Raw genomic sequence first — 13,388 nt, 5'->3', positions numbered from 1 at the left:
CGGTCTGCAGCGGGTGCTGGTGTGTAAAGGAGACGAGAGCAAGCGTGGTACGGGCACGCCTGGAACCAAACCCAGCGCTGAAAGCCCGTTGGCAGTGCTTCTGTGCCAGTTTTACTTTAACGGCAGGGAGTTAGTGTGCTTGAGCGTCAGACCCTTGCTCTCAGCCCGCTGTTTTGCTGATAACGTTGCCCTCTCCCTCTCATGTTGTGTGTCTGTTCCCTCAGGACAACGGCACAGAGGTGGAGCAGTTGGTTTCCAGTGCGCTGCTCGGCCGATGTGCCCGTCTGGCGAGCGCTGCGTTGGGTGTTCGAAGGGGATGATCTCTATCACGGTTGTGTTTCTCAGACCTCGTTGTGCTTAAGGTTACCTGGAAGTGCAGGCCTTTCATCGTGAAAAAACAGCGTCTTTACCTACAGAAGTGAACTCACGCACAGGCACGGCAGAGGTGGAGACATACACAAAATTGTGCGTGAGTGGGGAGATGCTGAGGCAGACAGCGTACGCGTGTCATAAAAACACGTTGTGGAGACCCATTTAAGTGCAGAGCAGGGGCTGTTATTCACACAGCAGATGTACATTTCGACTTGAAATCCAAAGGAGAACCCTCAAGAGAAACTAGATGTGAAAAAATCCAGCCTTGCATCAGGAAAAAAACAAAATCAGCTTGTGTGATTATTAGAGACGGTTAAAAAAGTAAAAACTCAGTACTTGCCAGTCCTGTTGATCCTATCCGATATATCAGAAAGGGTGGCAGGAAGGAGAATCAAAAAATTTAAATCCTGATAGTCTTCCCAGTCTCCCTCCAAAAAGATTGTGTTCAGCGCTGACAGAAAAGCAGAGCTTGGAATTACTGAAAATGTTGACAGCATCTTTTCGGAGTGTTTTTCTCCTTTGAAATTTATAGAAATACTTCTCATTTGTTGGAGGGGTTTTGGTGGTTTGGGTTTTTTTTTCTTGAAGGTGCTATGACAAAGTGTCATGTCATTGAGGTGGAGTGTTGCCAGCAGGCTGAGGGAGATGATCCTGCCCCTCTACTTGGCACTGGTGAGGCCACACCTGGAGTGCTGGGTCCAGTACAAAACAGAGGTGGACATACTGGAGAGAGGCCAGCAAAGGGCCACTGAGATGATTAGGGGACCAGAGCGTCTCTGCTGTGAGGAGAGGCTGAGAGTGCTGGGCTGTTCAGCCTGGAGAAGGGAAGGCTCTGGGGGATCTCATCCATGTCCATAAATACCTGCAGGGAGGGCACACAGAGGACAGGGACAGGGGCGATGGGCACAAACTGAAACACAGGAGGTTCTCTCTGAGCATCAGGAAACACTTTTTCACTGTGAGGGTGACCGAGCATGGACACAGGTTGCCCAGGGAGGTGGTGGATTCCCCATCCTTGGAGACACTCAGAAGATGTTGATGTGGTCCTGGGCACCTGCTCTGAGAGCTAGGGGACTGGACCAGAGGATCTCCAGAGATCCCTGCCAACCTCAGCCATGCTGTGATTCTGTGATGGTGTTTCTTTTTTCTGAACAAATTGGTTCCTCCAGTTACTTCTTTCAGGTCCATTCTAGGTGATAACTGTGAACTAAATTAATCAGTAGCTGTAAAACTAACAGTTTTACAAGAAATGGCAAGAAAATGCCATGATCATCTTAGTAGCTTAAATTGCTTAAATTTGACCGTAGACGCGCAAAACATTTCAGAGCGCTCGCTGTTTGAATCCTGCATGCTTGCTATAAAGGCATTTCTGCAGAGCAGCCAGAAGGCAAGAGAGATTCAAGCAGTTTTGTGTTTGAGGAAGAACTACAAAAATCTGAAAGTAAGCCTAAGAGAGTGGCCATCACTTGTGCAGTGTGGAAAGCAGCAGCAAATGTTAAAAGCGTATTGACGCTTCTAAGGGGTTATGACGTCGGGTAGCAGGATACTCAATGGCAGCACAAAGGTGGATTTCCCAGCCAGAAGGATGTGTTGTGATGACCCAGCTTGGGAGCGGCTGAATGAGGAGGGGTCATTTCACTTGAACAAAAGTTTTTCTTTACTTTCCTCTCTCCCTTGCTAAACTTCATCTAAAATTACTTCTGCCACTTCAGGAGTGATTCTGGATTATCTGCAATGTACACTGAAATTAATCTTGTAGAAAAACAATCAGAACAATAATCCTTGACTCACTGGGCTGGCTCAGCTGAGCCCTTGGCAGGGGAGGAATTTCTACCTACCTCCTTCCTTGTGGGGAACACCTGGGGGTGTTCCTGTCACTCTGCAGTAGGAAAGCAAAGTGCTTCATCCATGGGAATCGATTTGGATCATTTACCGTTACCCTGATAAAGTTGGAGACCTTTGCCACAAGTGGGGCAAAACAAGCCCAAACAGCTGAATCATCCCTCTCTGAGATGGAGTTAGCCTCAGAGAATTTGTGCCGGCCATCGAGCAGGGATTTGCTTTACAGCCTTTTCCTTTTAGCTTTGTACTTGCTACAGCACTTGCTTCAGAAATCCCTGTGGCTTGCAGTTAATGATTTCTTTTTCTGAGTGGGAGCAGAACATGGTTGGTGACCCCCATGGATTTAGGTGCTGGCAGGGGGCCACAGTGCAGCCATTCCCACGGGGCAGGTGCCACCTCTCAGCTGTGTGTGTTGGTGGCTTCACACCTACATTGCTGTCTGCTTCAAGATCCATCCCAGCAGGGACTGAAAGCTGATGGGCTATGAAGGCATGATGGCTACAGGCTTAGACGAAGCCTTGCTTTCACTTGCCCTCCTGCGTTCCCTGCGTGTTTGTGAGAGTCGTGATCTGCCTGTGATCTCCTCCCCGGGTGTCTTCACGTCAGGGACATGGTACCCAGGGGCTAGGGAGATGGCCGCAGCAGCTAAAACTACAGGTGTGGGGGGAGACTGTGAGTGGTGAAGGCTTTTTAGGCAAAACTGTACCCTTTTTTCAGACTGAGGCTGTTATGTGTCTTGTCAGCTTGTTCTTTCTTGAGAACCTAGTTGGCCTTGAAGGCCCTTGAATTCAGAGGTGGTTTTGTTGCCGCTGAATGCTGGAGCAAAGAGCTCTCAGTAAATCGGCTCTCTCGCAAGCGTGCAAAATAAAGTGTGAAGCCCCTCAGCTCTCTTTCCTCCCAGAGGACCCTGCTCTGCCCTCACTGCAGCAGCAAGGCAGGCCAGGTCATGGGAGGTGGTGAGGACCAGTGGTTTGGGACCACACTAGTCTCAGCTGAAATTCACAACAGGTGGGTCCTGGACCACAAGCGGCACCAGCATATGTGTCTTTGGTGATTGTCTCTGGCAGGGCCGAATTTGACCCATTTCCTTACATCTAGCGATGAGTGAAGGGCATTTCACTGCATCACGTGTGCACCACATCATGAGCTGGAGAGCTTTCCGAAGTTTGACTTCTGCATGGCAGCTGCTGCACATTGTCCTGGCACTTCTCAGCTTGTAGTCTGAGGTTGGACTCACAGCAAGACATGCCAAGGTCATGCTCTGTCCAGAGACTGTTTCCTCAGCTCTGTTTCCTTCGGCGATTTAATATATTCATCTTTGCGTAATACCAGCCCACGCGGTTAGGTTTGGCTCCACAGTGCTCATGGAATCGTGAGGGTGAGTGAGTGGTTGGTGAAACTACACAGGGTTTTCCCTTTTGTCCTACAGCTGTCTGTGCTGCTTCGCATCGGCTGTGTTGGCTTGGTGTTTGCATGCAACGCGGTGATGTGGACGGTCTTTGCAAAAGCCCTGCGACTCTCCTCCTCCTCGGCCGCAGCCTCTGTGACAACGACAGCCTCCAACTTCATCTCTTCGGTGAGTAGATCCCTTCCCCAGGCGCCGAATCCTGGAGGAGCACAGCGATGTGGAATAGTCACACTGGACGTAACTGCTCATAGCTCACCTCCCAGCACAGCTAGCATCGCTGACCGCAAAGGGAGAGTTACAAGCAGACGCGCAGTGACTGTATCGGGCCTCGGCTGCTCTGCCTGTTGTTCATGGCAGAGGCTGTAGGGTTTCTCTGGGTGGTGCAGGAGGAATGGTGCTGCTGCCCCGCGCGGTGCCTTGCAGCAGCTGTATGGTTTACTGAACTTCTCTAATTGCCCGTGAGAGCCGGAGCTGGGAGCTTTGCTTTGTTTTGCTTTTCCTTTGCAACACCTCACCTGTGACAAGCCAAAGCCACCTGAGCTGGGTGTGAAGATGCACCACCTCTAGTGACAGCAAGACCGTTTTTGACTTGCACTTTTTTTCTGCTTGCTTTTCACTCTCAGCAGCTGTCCGCCTTGTTTATGTGCTCCAGCTCGCAGTCAGCTCGTGGTGGTGTCCAAAACTCAAGTCAGTGAGGCCCTTTTTTTATCAACTGGAGTTTCCCAGTCGACTGGAGGTTTGGCTCCCGAGAGGTGCTGGGAAGGCAGCAAAGCACACGCGCCTCTGCCAAAATCCTGCTTTGGGACTGCTGTATGGCTGTGCTTGCAGACTGGATGGTAGAGTAGGTCATCTCCAGCGAGCGTCCCCCACAGCAGCCGTTTCTCTTGGTGGTCCCAGCAGGAGTTTGCTCAAGCAGTATTTTTTCCAGAAGCCCTCACAGCTCTGGCAGCGCAGGAGGCTTTCGGTCTGCTCGGCCCAGCAAAGCTTTGTCTCTGTCTTTCCCCTCAGGCCATCCTGGGCAAGCTTCTCTTCAGGGAGACGTGGACACCTCTGTGGTGGGTTGGCCTCCCCATGACGCTCTGCGGCCTCATGCTGCTGCACACAGCTGTGCCCAAGCCGACGTGGCTCCCAGTGGAGAAGAAGGAGGCCTGATGGCTGCCAGAGGGGGCACGGCACCATGCTGCCCATCACCCCTCACCGACCTGCCTCGTCTTGGCATCCCCAGTCCCCAGCCAGCTCCGAACACACCGGCCATGGACCTGCCAACCCCTGCTCGCCTGCTGATGGCCTGACTTGCAAAGTCACATTGGTCGTGTCTTTCCTGGCAGGTCAGTGATGGTATGGTGGCAGTGATAGCCTCGGAGGGAGCTGCTCTGCTCTGAGTCAGTATAGTGGAAATCAAGGCCAGAGGCTTATCAGCCACTCCTCCTCTTCACACCCTGCAGCTGCAGAGCTTTCCCAGTTTGGAGAAGGCTGAAAGTAAACATGATGGCTGTGGAAGGTGCCTGTGCATCAGTACTTTTCCATAAGAGGACCTGTCCCGAAATAGAAAAGCAATCAGAAGTAGACAGTGAAGGCAGCTGATGTTTCTGCTCTGCATTTCCTGATTTGCCTGTCTGCCTCCTGAAATGGCCCCATGCCTGCCGCTGCCTCTAAGGCCGTGGAGCCTTTCATTAATTCCTTCATCTTCCCCCATCAGTCACATACACCTTTTAATCTGCTATTTGTATCTGACGACTGTAATTTCCACTTACCCATTCCTGACATGTTACTTACTGTAAGGTTGCTGCTCTTTCCTTTAAACTCTTAACCAGAATGGGGTTTCGATCACCGTTCCTGCTGTCTATAGGTCAAACTGGAATTTTGGGACAGTATAACAGCCTGCATGTGAACAGTCAGCTGCTTTCACTAGGACTGTCCATGTTCAACACATCCCCCCTCCCCACTTAAGTTGGCAATTGCTTTAACATTTGGTAAAATGGAGTTTCTCAAGTGACTTTTTTTTTTTACACCCCTAGATGATGCTGGTTCCCGTTCGTGCGATGTAATCAAGCAGATCACCGGTACTCACACATGTGCTAAATTTGGGGTCAGTGATTACTCTCTGTTCAGGATGAGGTACCTGTCGACACGATGCATGTGTCAGGAATCGTCATTTCTAAGGTATCGACTTCTTTCCTCTGCCCACACATCTTGTTTTACTTGGAAATTTTTTAGTTGCAATCCTAATCCAGAAATATAATGATGCCTGTAAATGTATGCATCATGCTGGTGATATCACTTGTTTGCTCTGGGCTTGCCAGGTTGTCTCTGTCTTCTTGTAACCACAGAAAGTGAGTCACGGTTGTGGCATGTGCAGAAAACCCAAGGACACATTTCTGCCAGCCTCCATATCGGAACCTGTCAGGTTTGTCATGACTGGCAGATCTGTGCCGTGTCCAGAAGGAGCGTAAATACCGACTGGTGGGTGGAAATGCTGCTGGGGTTGGGTTCGTGCCTTTTCCTTCTTCCTATCAGAAAGATGACAAGTCAGTGTCCCCAGAAGAGGCCAGGGGCTGTTTTCTCCAAGTCCCCTGCTTCAGGAGAGCATCCTAGCTCGTCACATCTGGCAGCCCTGTCCCAAGAGGGGCAAAGCCTTTCCCTCTCCCCTTGGTGTGCTCGTCAGTCTTTCCCTCCAAAGAGAGGAGCTGGCGTATGTGGTGGGGAAGAGCACAGCGTGCTCTGGGTGCCTTTTCTCCTTACCGACCTGGGTCTTTGCACCTGGGGAGCAATTTGGGTAGCCGTGGAGAGAGAAAGAGCGGGATGCGTCCAGCCACCTGGGAAGCAGGGACTTGACATGGTGACCTGGTTTTGGCTAAAACCAGACCAATTCTCCTTTCAGAAGATTTTCCTTCAGTTAAGTTTTTTCTAAGTAATTGTACTTTCTGAAGTTGACTGCGTGTGTTTCAGACAATGTCTGCTTTCAGAACTGGTAACGCTTGATGTTTATGGTTGTTACTAAAGTAACGGTAGGATTGGTATGCAGAAAAGCCCATGTTTGTACTTATTCCCATGGGAACCAAGGGCACTGCTGGCTCTCTTATGGTCCACAAGTGAAAAGGCGTAAAAGGGTTGCACCCGCACGGGACAGCTGACCAAAAACTGACCAAGGAGGTATTCCATCCCATTCACGTCATCCTCTGTATAAAGCGAAGGGATCACAGGCATCAGCCCTTCTTCGTTCATGGCCAGCATCGTTATGGGACTCTGCTCATTCTGACTCTGCTTTTCCTCCTGCCTCCAATCCCAATTCATGTATTCCTGAATCCGGTTCCCATCTGCTGCGGAGTCCAGTCTGGGACATCCCGGTGCCTGCCCTGCCGCTTCAGCAGTGCATCTGCTGTGGCGCGTGATCCCATGATCATCATTAGGAAGCTCAATATTGGTTTTGTATATTTTTATTTCTATTGTAAGTAGTAATGGTATTAATATTATTATACTCTTTTTCATTGTTACTGTTTTATTAAAGTGGTTTTAATTTTCCAACCCGTAAGTCTCTCCTTTTCTTCCCCTTCTTCCTTCTGGGGAAGGAAGGGATTAATAGAGAGCATCTGTCCTCTGCTTTAATCGCCAGCCCAGCCTTCAGCGGTGGCAGATGGCCAGCTGCAAGACCTTGGTTTACCAGGGCATATCCTTACGCGGGAGCGACAGTAGTGTGCCTGAATGGAGGTTTTGCACACTTGAGCTGAGGTAGTTTTAAAGAGTCTCGAGCACACATTTCCACTCAAATTCCAGCAAAATACTTTTTGTTTGCACATCTCCCAGGCATTGGCTGTAATGAGTCTTTCCTGCACCTTGCCCTCATTCTCAAACACAACCCTAATTTGTCAGCATCTTGTTCATCAGATTTTCCTCAGCAGGTCTATACCGTGTCACATTTTAAACAGTAGAAGGAGGTCCATGGTTAACAGCAAGGCTCACAATGTCGCTCATGAAGACTGAAGTAAGTATTCTTGAATTAATAGTGGGAAGTGTTTGAAAAATCTGTTGTATAAACGAAGTCCAAGACTATTATATTCTAAGGTAATTGATACCCTGTATTCCTGTACAGGGAACAAAGTCAAATGAAATTATAGTTGCAGTTGAACCATAAAGTATAGTTTTACTGATAAGGATCTGTACATAAAACCTGAGAAATGTCCCTGTTGTCATTGACAAGGAGCTGCCAAAACTTGGAAGGTTTGTACAACATCTCAGTCACAACTTACATCAAAGGAACTTCAAGAATGGTATGTTTACCCAGGTGATAAGTAATAGAAGTAGATGCAATAAATAAGATCAGTAGACTTTTTCTGCTGAGTTTGGTGTATTTAAAATGTGCAAGGAATTTACCAGAGAGCCCTGTCTTGACCCTTCAGAGACATTAAATATACTAATCACATTGCAAGGGTGCCACTTAATTCCGCTAAAATACTGCATCCGATGGGGTGTTCTGAAGAAGGAAGTCCTGGTGACTCAACATGCCGGAAGAGTGGTGCCATGGCTCCGACCTTGACTCTCACAGGAAAACCATAAAGTTAGGAATAAATGGTTGCTACTCCTGATGTGTTCACGGTGCCAGATGCTCTGCTCACCTTCTGCAGAAGAGCAGGAGCAAGCCTTGGTTTCAGGGGTCTGAGAGCTGAAGAGGGGAGTTGGGCAGGATGGGTGCTCATCCACAGCAAACATCACGGTGCCTGCAGCTCCCTTGGTCTCAGAGGAGAACCTGGGTGAGCTCAGGTCAGAGGTAGCAGCCTTCCCATGAGAGCCCAGAGTTTGCCTTTAGAACTCAAGTGTGTGGGGTGTTGCACCACGTCACTTTTTGAAGGAAAGGATTGCAAGATGACATTTCTGAAAATGTGGTCCTGAGGGAGAAAGAAAGTATTTTAAACTGTAAAGCAAGATCTTCTAGCTTCAGGCAGAAAGTGGTTGTTGGGCTAGGTGATTCAGTGTCCTTTCTAAGGCAAGTCTGTTTCTAGATACTTTAAGACCAAAAAAAAGGTCAGCGACTTGGCTGTAAAATCTGAAATGGGGTCCTGGGCCATGGGCAGGGTGGAGGGAGAGGCCCGGGGGGCTGGGCAGGGGCAGTTGGTCCTGGTGGGACCCTCAGGTCCCTGACGTAGTCAGTGGCTGTACCTGGGGTGTCACTTCCAGTGCTGGACCCCCCCAGTTCAAGAGAGGAGGTGGGAAACTGGTCTGGCACAAGGATACCGAGATGTCAGGGGCCTACGAGGAGAGGCTGAGGGATGAGGGCTTGTTGGAGGCAGGGAGGCTCAGGCTGACCTGGCAGCAGCCGACACCAGCTTGGAGAAGAGTTACAGAGGCAACGGAGCCAAGCTCCGCTCCATAGAAGCGGCCAGAACAAGAAGAGGCAACAGGCCTAGGTTATGTCTTGGGAGTTCAAGCTGGACATCCAAAAAAAAAACCGTCACCAGGAGGTTAAGCTGCCCAGGGAGGCTGCAAAGTCTCCACCCATGGAGGTTTTTGAGGCTCAGCTAGACAAGACCTCAACTGCCGCGATCTAGTGTTGGTGACCGTCACAACTGGGGCAGGAGGTTGGACTTTCTGTGACCTAGGGATGGTTTTCATGGACAGCACCATCTTTAACTGAAACTGGTATGCCCTTTTGCCTTCAAGTTTGGCAGTTCCCATGAAATGCTGCAGAGCCACAGAAAAGGAGGTTCCTCCGTGAGGTGCCATATACACCTAGGCCAGCAGAGGCTTGTTGGCTGACCCCAGAAACCGTAACAGACGCCTGCGTATGTGTTTGTAGCCTGAGAACAAAAGCACGGTTACCAAAGGAGGAGGACCCCACCGTACTGAGCTGCTGATCATCAAGCGCTTTGTGCATTTGAACCTTTGCTGGTTGAGGGGACGGCCTGCACCCCTGCACCGGCCTTGTATGGCACCCTGCGGGGATAAAGCCAATGGAAATAACAGGGAGGGAAGGGCTGGGAAGAGTGGTAGGAAGTGGGGCGTGACAGGTGGTACCACCACTTTTTGGAAGAGGCACGCACGTTTTGAACCCGTTGCTCAATCAGGTCACTGCGAGCTGCGGTTTCATCCCGTCGGTGGGAGTCGGGGCTGCGGCTTGGCCGCGCGAGCAGCTCGCCTCCTCCCCTGACACAAGCGGAGCCTCTCTGGTTTTGGAGTGAGAGAGGAGTCCAACAACTCTGCTTGGCACCGTGACCTCCTCTCGGTGCACGTGAGCCATCTGAACATCAGCCAGGGCTCTGACCCTAATTGCTTTCAGTAAATTAAGGCAACACTTAGGGAGAAATGAGCAGTGCCCCAGGGAAGGATGAGGCATTACAACTGCTACATCTCCGACTGCCAAGCGGCTGTTTCCTCATCCAGAGAGGAGGTATTTCGAATGACTGGTTCCCTTCAGGACACTCCTGAGTTAGGCAACTCACCGGCATGGCTCTGCCTGGAAGCAGTGCTGCACAGAACCCCTTCCTAAGGAGCGCTGGTGGGCATGGAGCTACCCCAGCTGCCCACCGTGGTGAGAGCATCTCGTGCTGCGGTGAAGGACAACGGCCTGGAGGGGCAAGCAGGAGTGGGCTGACTCAGTTGCTTTTCAGGACAAAGAGCCACCGATCCCTGCCCTCAGTCAGTCCCACCATACCGAGGTGATACCGCAGGTGACATCCCCGTGTCCAGGGGTGGGACAAAGCCTTCGCACCCGCCATGCGTTGGGTCTGCTCCCATGCAGCGTGTGAGCCGGATCTTCAGCACCGAGCGGGACCAGCTCCTTCCTGCAAATCCTCCTGGTCTGGGAAGGTTCTCCCTTCCCAGCACGTGGTGGTTTTGGCTGCGCTGCTGGCTGGTGGGGGTGTGACATGGCATAGTCTGAGCTGTGGGTCGTGTACATCTGTGTGTCTATAGACACACACACACACCCTGACGGGTGGGAGAAGCTGTTAACGCCACCCTGCAGAAAGACATTCTACTTGAAGACACTGGCATGCAAGTTTGTTTTCTCACTCGGACATGTGCAGCCAAACACATATCCTGTAGGTGGGAAGGTATTCTGTCAGTATTTTCCTTGTTCTCTGAAGCTGTTTTTAATGCGTGAACAAGCTATTTTATCCTTGATTCAATATTTGCACTATTGATTTCCTTGCCCTTATCATTTATTTTTTTGCAGCTCTCTCTCGCTTTATTTTTTCCTCATACCATTTCATATTGTTTGCTTTAGGTGTAGTCTGTGGATACGTGTCCACACTGCAATTGGTGTGGTCATACATGCACACTCGAAGCTTGTTCACGCGTCGGTGGCAGTGGGGTGGATACGGCCCTGCGGTGACGGCACCCACCCCGCTGGACCCTGTCCAGGCAGACGTTGGGGGCTGCAGGATCGCAGGGCGAGACGGGGTCCTTCTCCCCATCTTGGGTCTCTTGATGGGGTGAGACGAAGGTGTGAGGAGCGAGTTAGCAGGCTAGGACCGTTCAGCGTGGAAAAGAGACGGCAGTGGTTTGTAACGGGGGCCGAGGAGGCTGTGGGTTACATGGAGGGTAAGCTGGCATAGCTGTTGACTGTCTCCTCTACCGCAAGGGAAGCAGCAGCTTCAGAGCCCGAGGAGCTTCCTCCTCTTCCAGTGTGTCCTTCATCCGAGGAACTGCTGCCCACAGGATGCAGCAGAGGCTGGGGGGCTCCTCGGGTTCAAAAAGGGAGCAATTTTATTAAGAAAAAAAAAAAATGCTGCCGTCTGGAAGAAATGACATGATGGAGATTTTTTTTTTTTGTCATTTCTTGCACAGAATTCTAAAGAGGTGTTTTGCTGAGAAGCAGAAGTACCTTGTCCTGAGTCGTTTTAGTTCAATACATAATGTAATCGTGTTGGCGCTGGAGCGTTCCCAGTGCAACAGCTGAGGGTCAAGCAGTCATAGTATGGAAATCCCAATCGTCACTTCCTGTATCTAGACTGATTTTGCAATTTTACCTCTTGTATCTCAGCCAGGGAAGGGAAGAGGGATCTTGAAAAATAACCAGAGGAGATATTTTAACAGTATAGCACATTGGCTTGCTGTTAAAGCAGCTCTGTATTTTTCGAAGAAGGCCTAGCCTAGAACCTCAATTTCCTGTGATGACCACACGACTTCTCTTTAAAGGCAGGGAAAGTGCTACACAAGCGTTTTGCCTGAGTAGCCATAAGCCTCCCGCCACATTTGGTATATGTGTAGTTATGGTCCTGTTTTATCTCTCTCTTCTCCTTCTTCAGGAGCAGACCCCCAGTGTGATGCTGGGTTGGGCACAGAGTGATGCGGTTTTCATTCCTTCTGGAGGTAAATGCCCAAAGCTAGTCACCCACAGCCTTAACTTTAGGCCCAAAACCCCTCTTTCAAGGTTCAATGAGAAGGCACCAATGGAATTTCTGTAATAATTTTAGTGGCATCATTCACTTCTCTGGTATTTGCCTCTGAGAAACTCATTAGCAGGTAGCTGGGGCCAGACAGCTTGGAATCAGTTAAGATCTGGGCTTGGCCATCTTGCATCAACCCCTGACGTCCGATTGCCTGCCACAAGCTGGTTCATGTAAGATTAGAAGAGAATCTGCCTGCCGGGAACACGGGATGCCCTCGGGGCGTCGCTGACAGGCGTCCGTCATGGCCCATGGTTGGCGTACGTGAGTGAGAAGTGATGAGATCAACGCTCCTCTCCGAGTAACAGCAGCACTGGCGTGTCAGCATCCTTGCGTGGAGGAGATGCCTCTCGCTACTGGGAAATTCCTCATGGCTGAGACACACGCTTCACGAAAGGGTGAGGGGAGGACCAACGTAGCAATCTCCAATAAGGCCCGGCTTGACAGAGATGGACCAGGTTCTCAGCTGTTCTCCATCTGTGCGGTATTTTTTTCTTTTTAGCCCCACAAGACTTCTCATTACTTATCCTTCCCTGGTCTGTGATTCGGGAAGGGCTCCACGCGTAGTAGGTGGCACACGCGGGAGCCGTCCCGCTGCGGTGGGTGGAAGGCACCTCCTCGCCCTGGTGCCCCTCGGGACCCAGACGCGTGTATGGGGATGCACCCACCCTCACCCCTGGCGCTTCGGAGCCACTCCGCACGAGTTCACCTTCCCAGAGCACCAAAAAGGAAACCTGTCGCGCTTTTGAGCTGTCTTTTATTTTGAGTGTTACTCTGACTGTACATAGGGGAAAAAAAAAAAGACAAACCAGAAGCAACTTGAAGCCTTATATGGTTATAAAAACTGTAGGTCCGTACATTGCTTTTACAAAAGGCAAATTCTCCGTAACTAGACATGGAGCCGCAAATGAATAAAAATGTAAAGCTAAAGGTTTGGGTTGCACTTCATGTCCTTCCTACTTGGTATCTGGGCTCTGGAAGTTGGACTTGTTCTTCCCATTTTTGATACACAAAATAAACAAAACCAGGGACAAAGGGCAAGCTTGTAAATAGGGGAGCAGCCACTGGGGAATTCTGATTTTATTTATTTGCAGTTTATTACCTTCTCATGCCAGGTAATAAGGTGACTTACCTTGCAGCAGAGAGATGCCGGTAAGGCTGATTGATAGCCTCTGGTGTCTGGTTTTGCAAGCTGGTAAGTGAGTCGCTGAAGTTATTGTTAATGGCTGAAGATTGCCTGTGAAAAAGATACCGTCTCCTGCTTCTGTTAATTAGAAGAGTCTACTTTTATGAGACGGATTGAAGCGATTAACTGTTGCAACTCTTTGGGGAAAAAAACCTCAAAAGGGCTGGTACTTTTCATAGCTTCACAAGGGAGGAGG

At 50.1% G+C, this 13,388-nt stretch overlaps 1 protein-coding gene across 1 annotated transcript in view; it reads left to right on the top strand.

The window, feature by feature from the left end:
- The first annotated feature begins 5,755 nt into the window (after positions 1–5,755).
- The window catches only part of TGM4 (transglutaminase 4), a 24,154-nt gene continuing 16,521 nt past the window's right edge, over positions 5,756–13,388 (top strand). Inside the window, exons 1-2 of the mRNA XM_009706060.1 lie at positions 5,756–5,785; positions 9,414–9,540. Coding sequence (XP_009704362.1) covers positions 5,756–5,785; positions 9,414–9,540 — 157 coding nt within the window. The remainder of the gene's footprint in view (positions 5,786–9,413; positions 9,541–13,388) is intronic.

Source organism: Cariama cristata, unplaced genomic scaffold, assembly GCF_000690535.1.
Source record: "Cariama cristata isolate BGI_N322 unplaced genomic scaffold, ASM69053v1 scaffold10518, whole genome shotgun sequence".
Lineage (NCBI taxonomy): Eukaryota > Metazoa > Chordata > Aves > Cariamiformes > Cariamidae > Cariama > Cariama cristata.
Note: the sequence above shows the minus strand (reverse complement) of the source record. Positions and strands in the feature narration are given on the sequence as shown.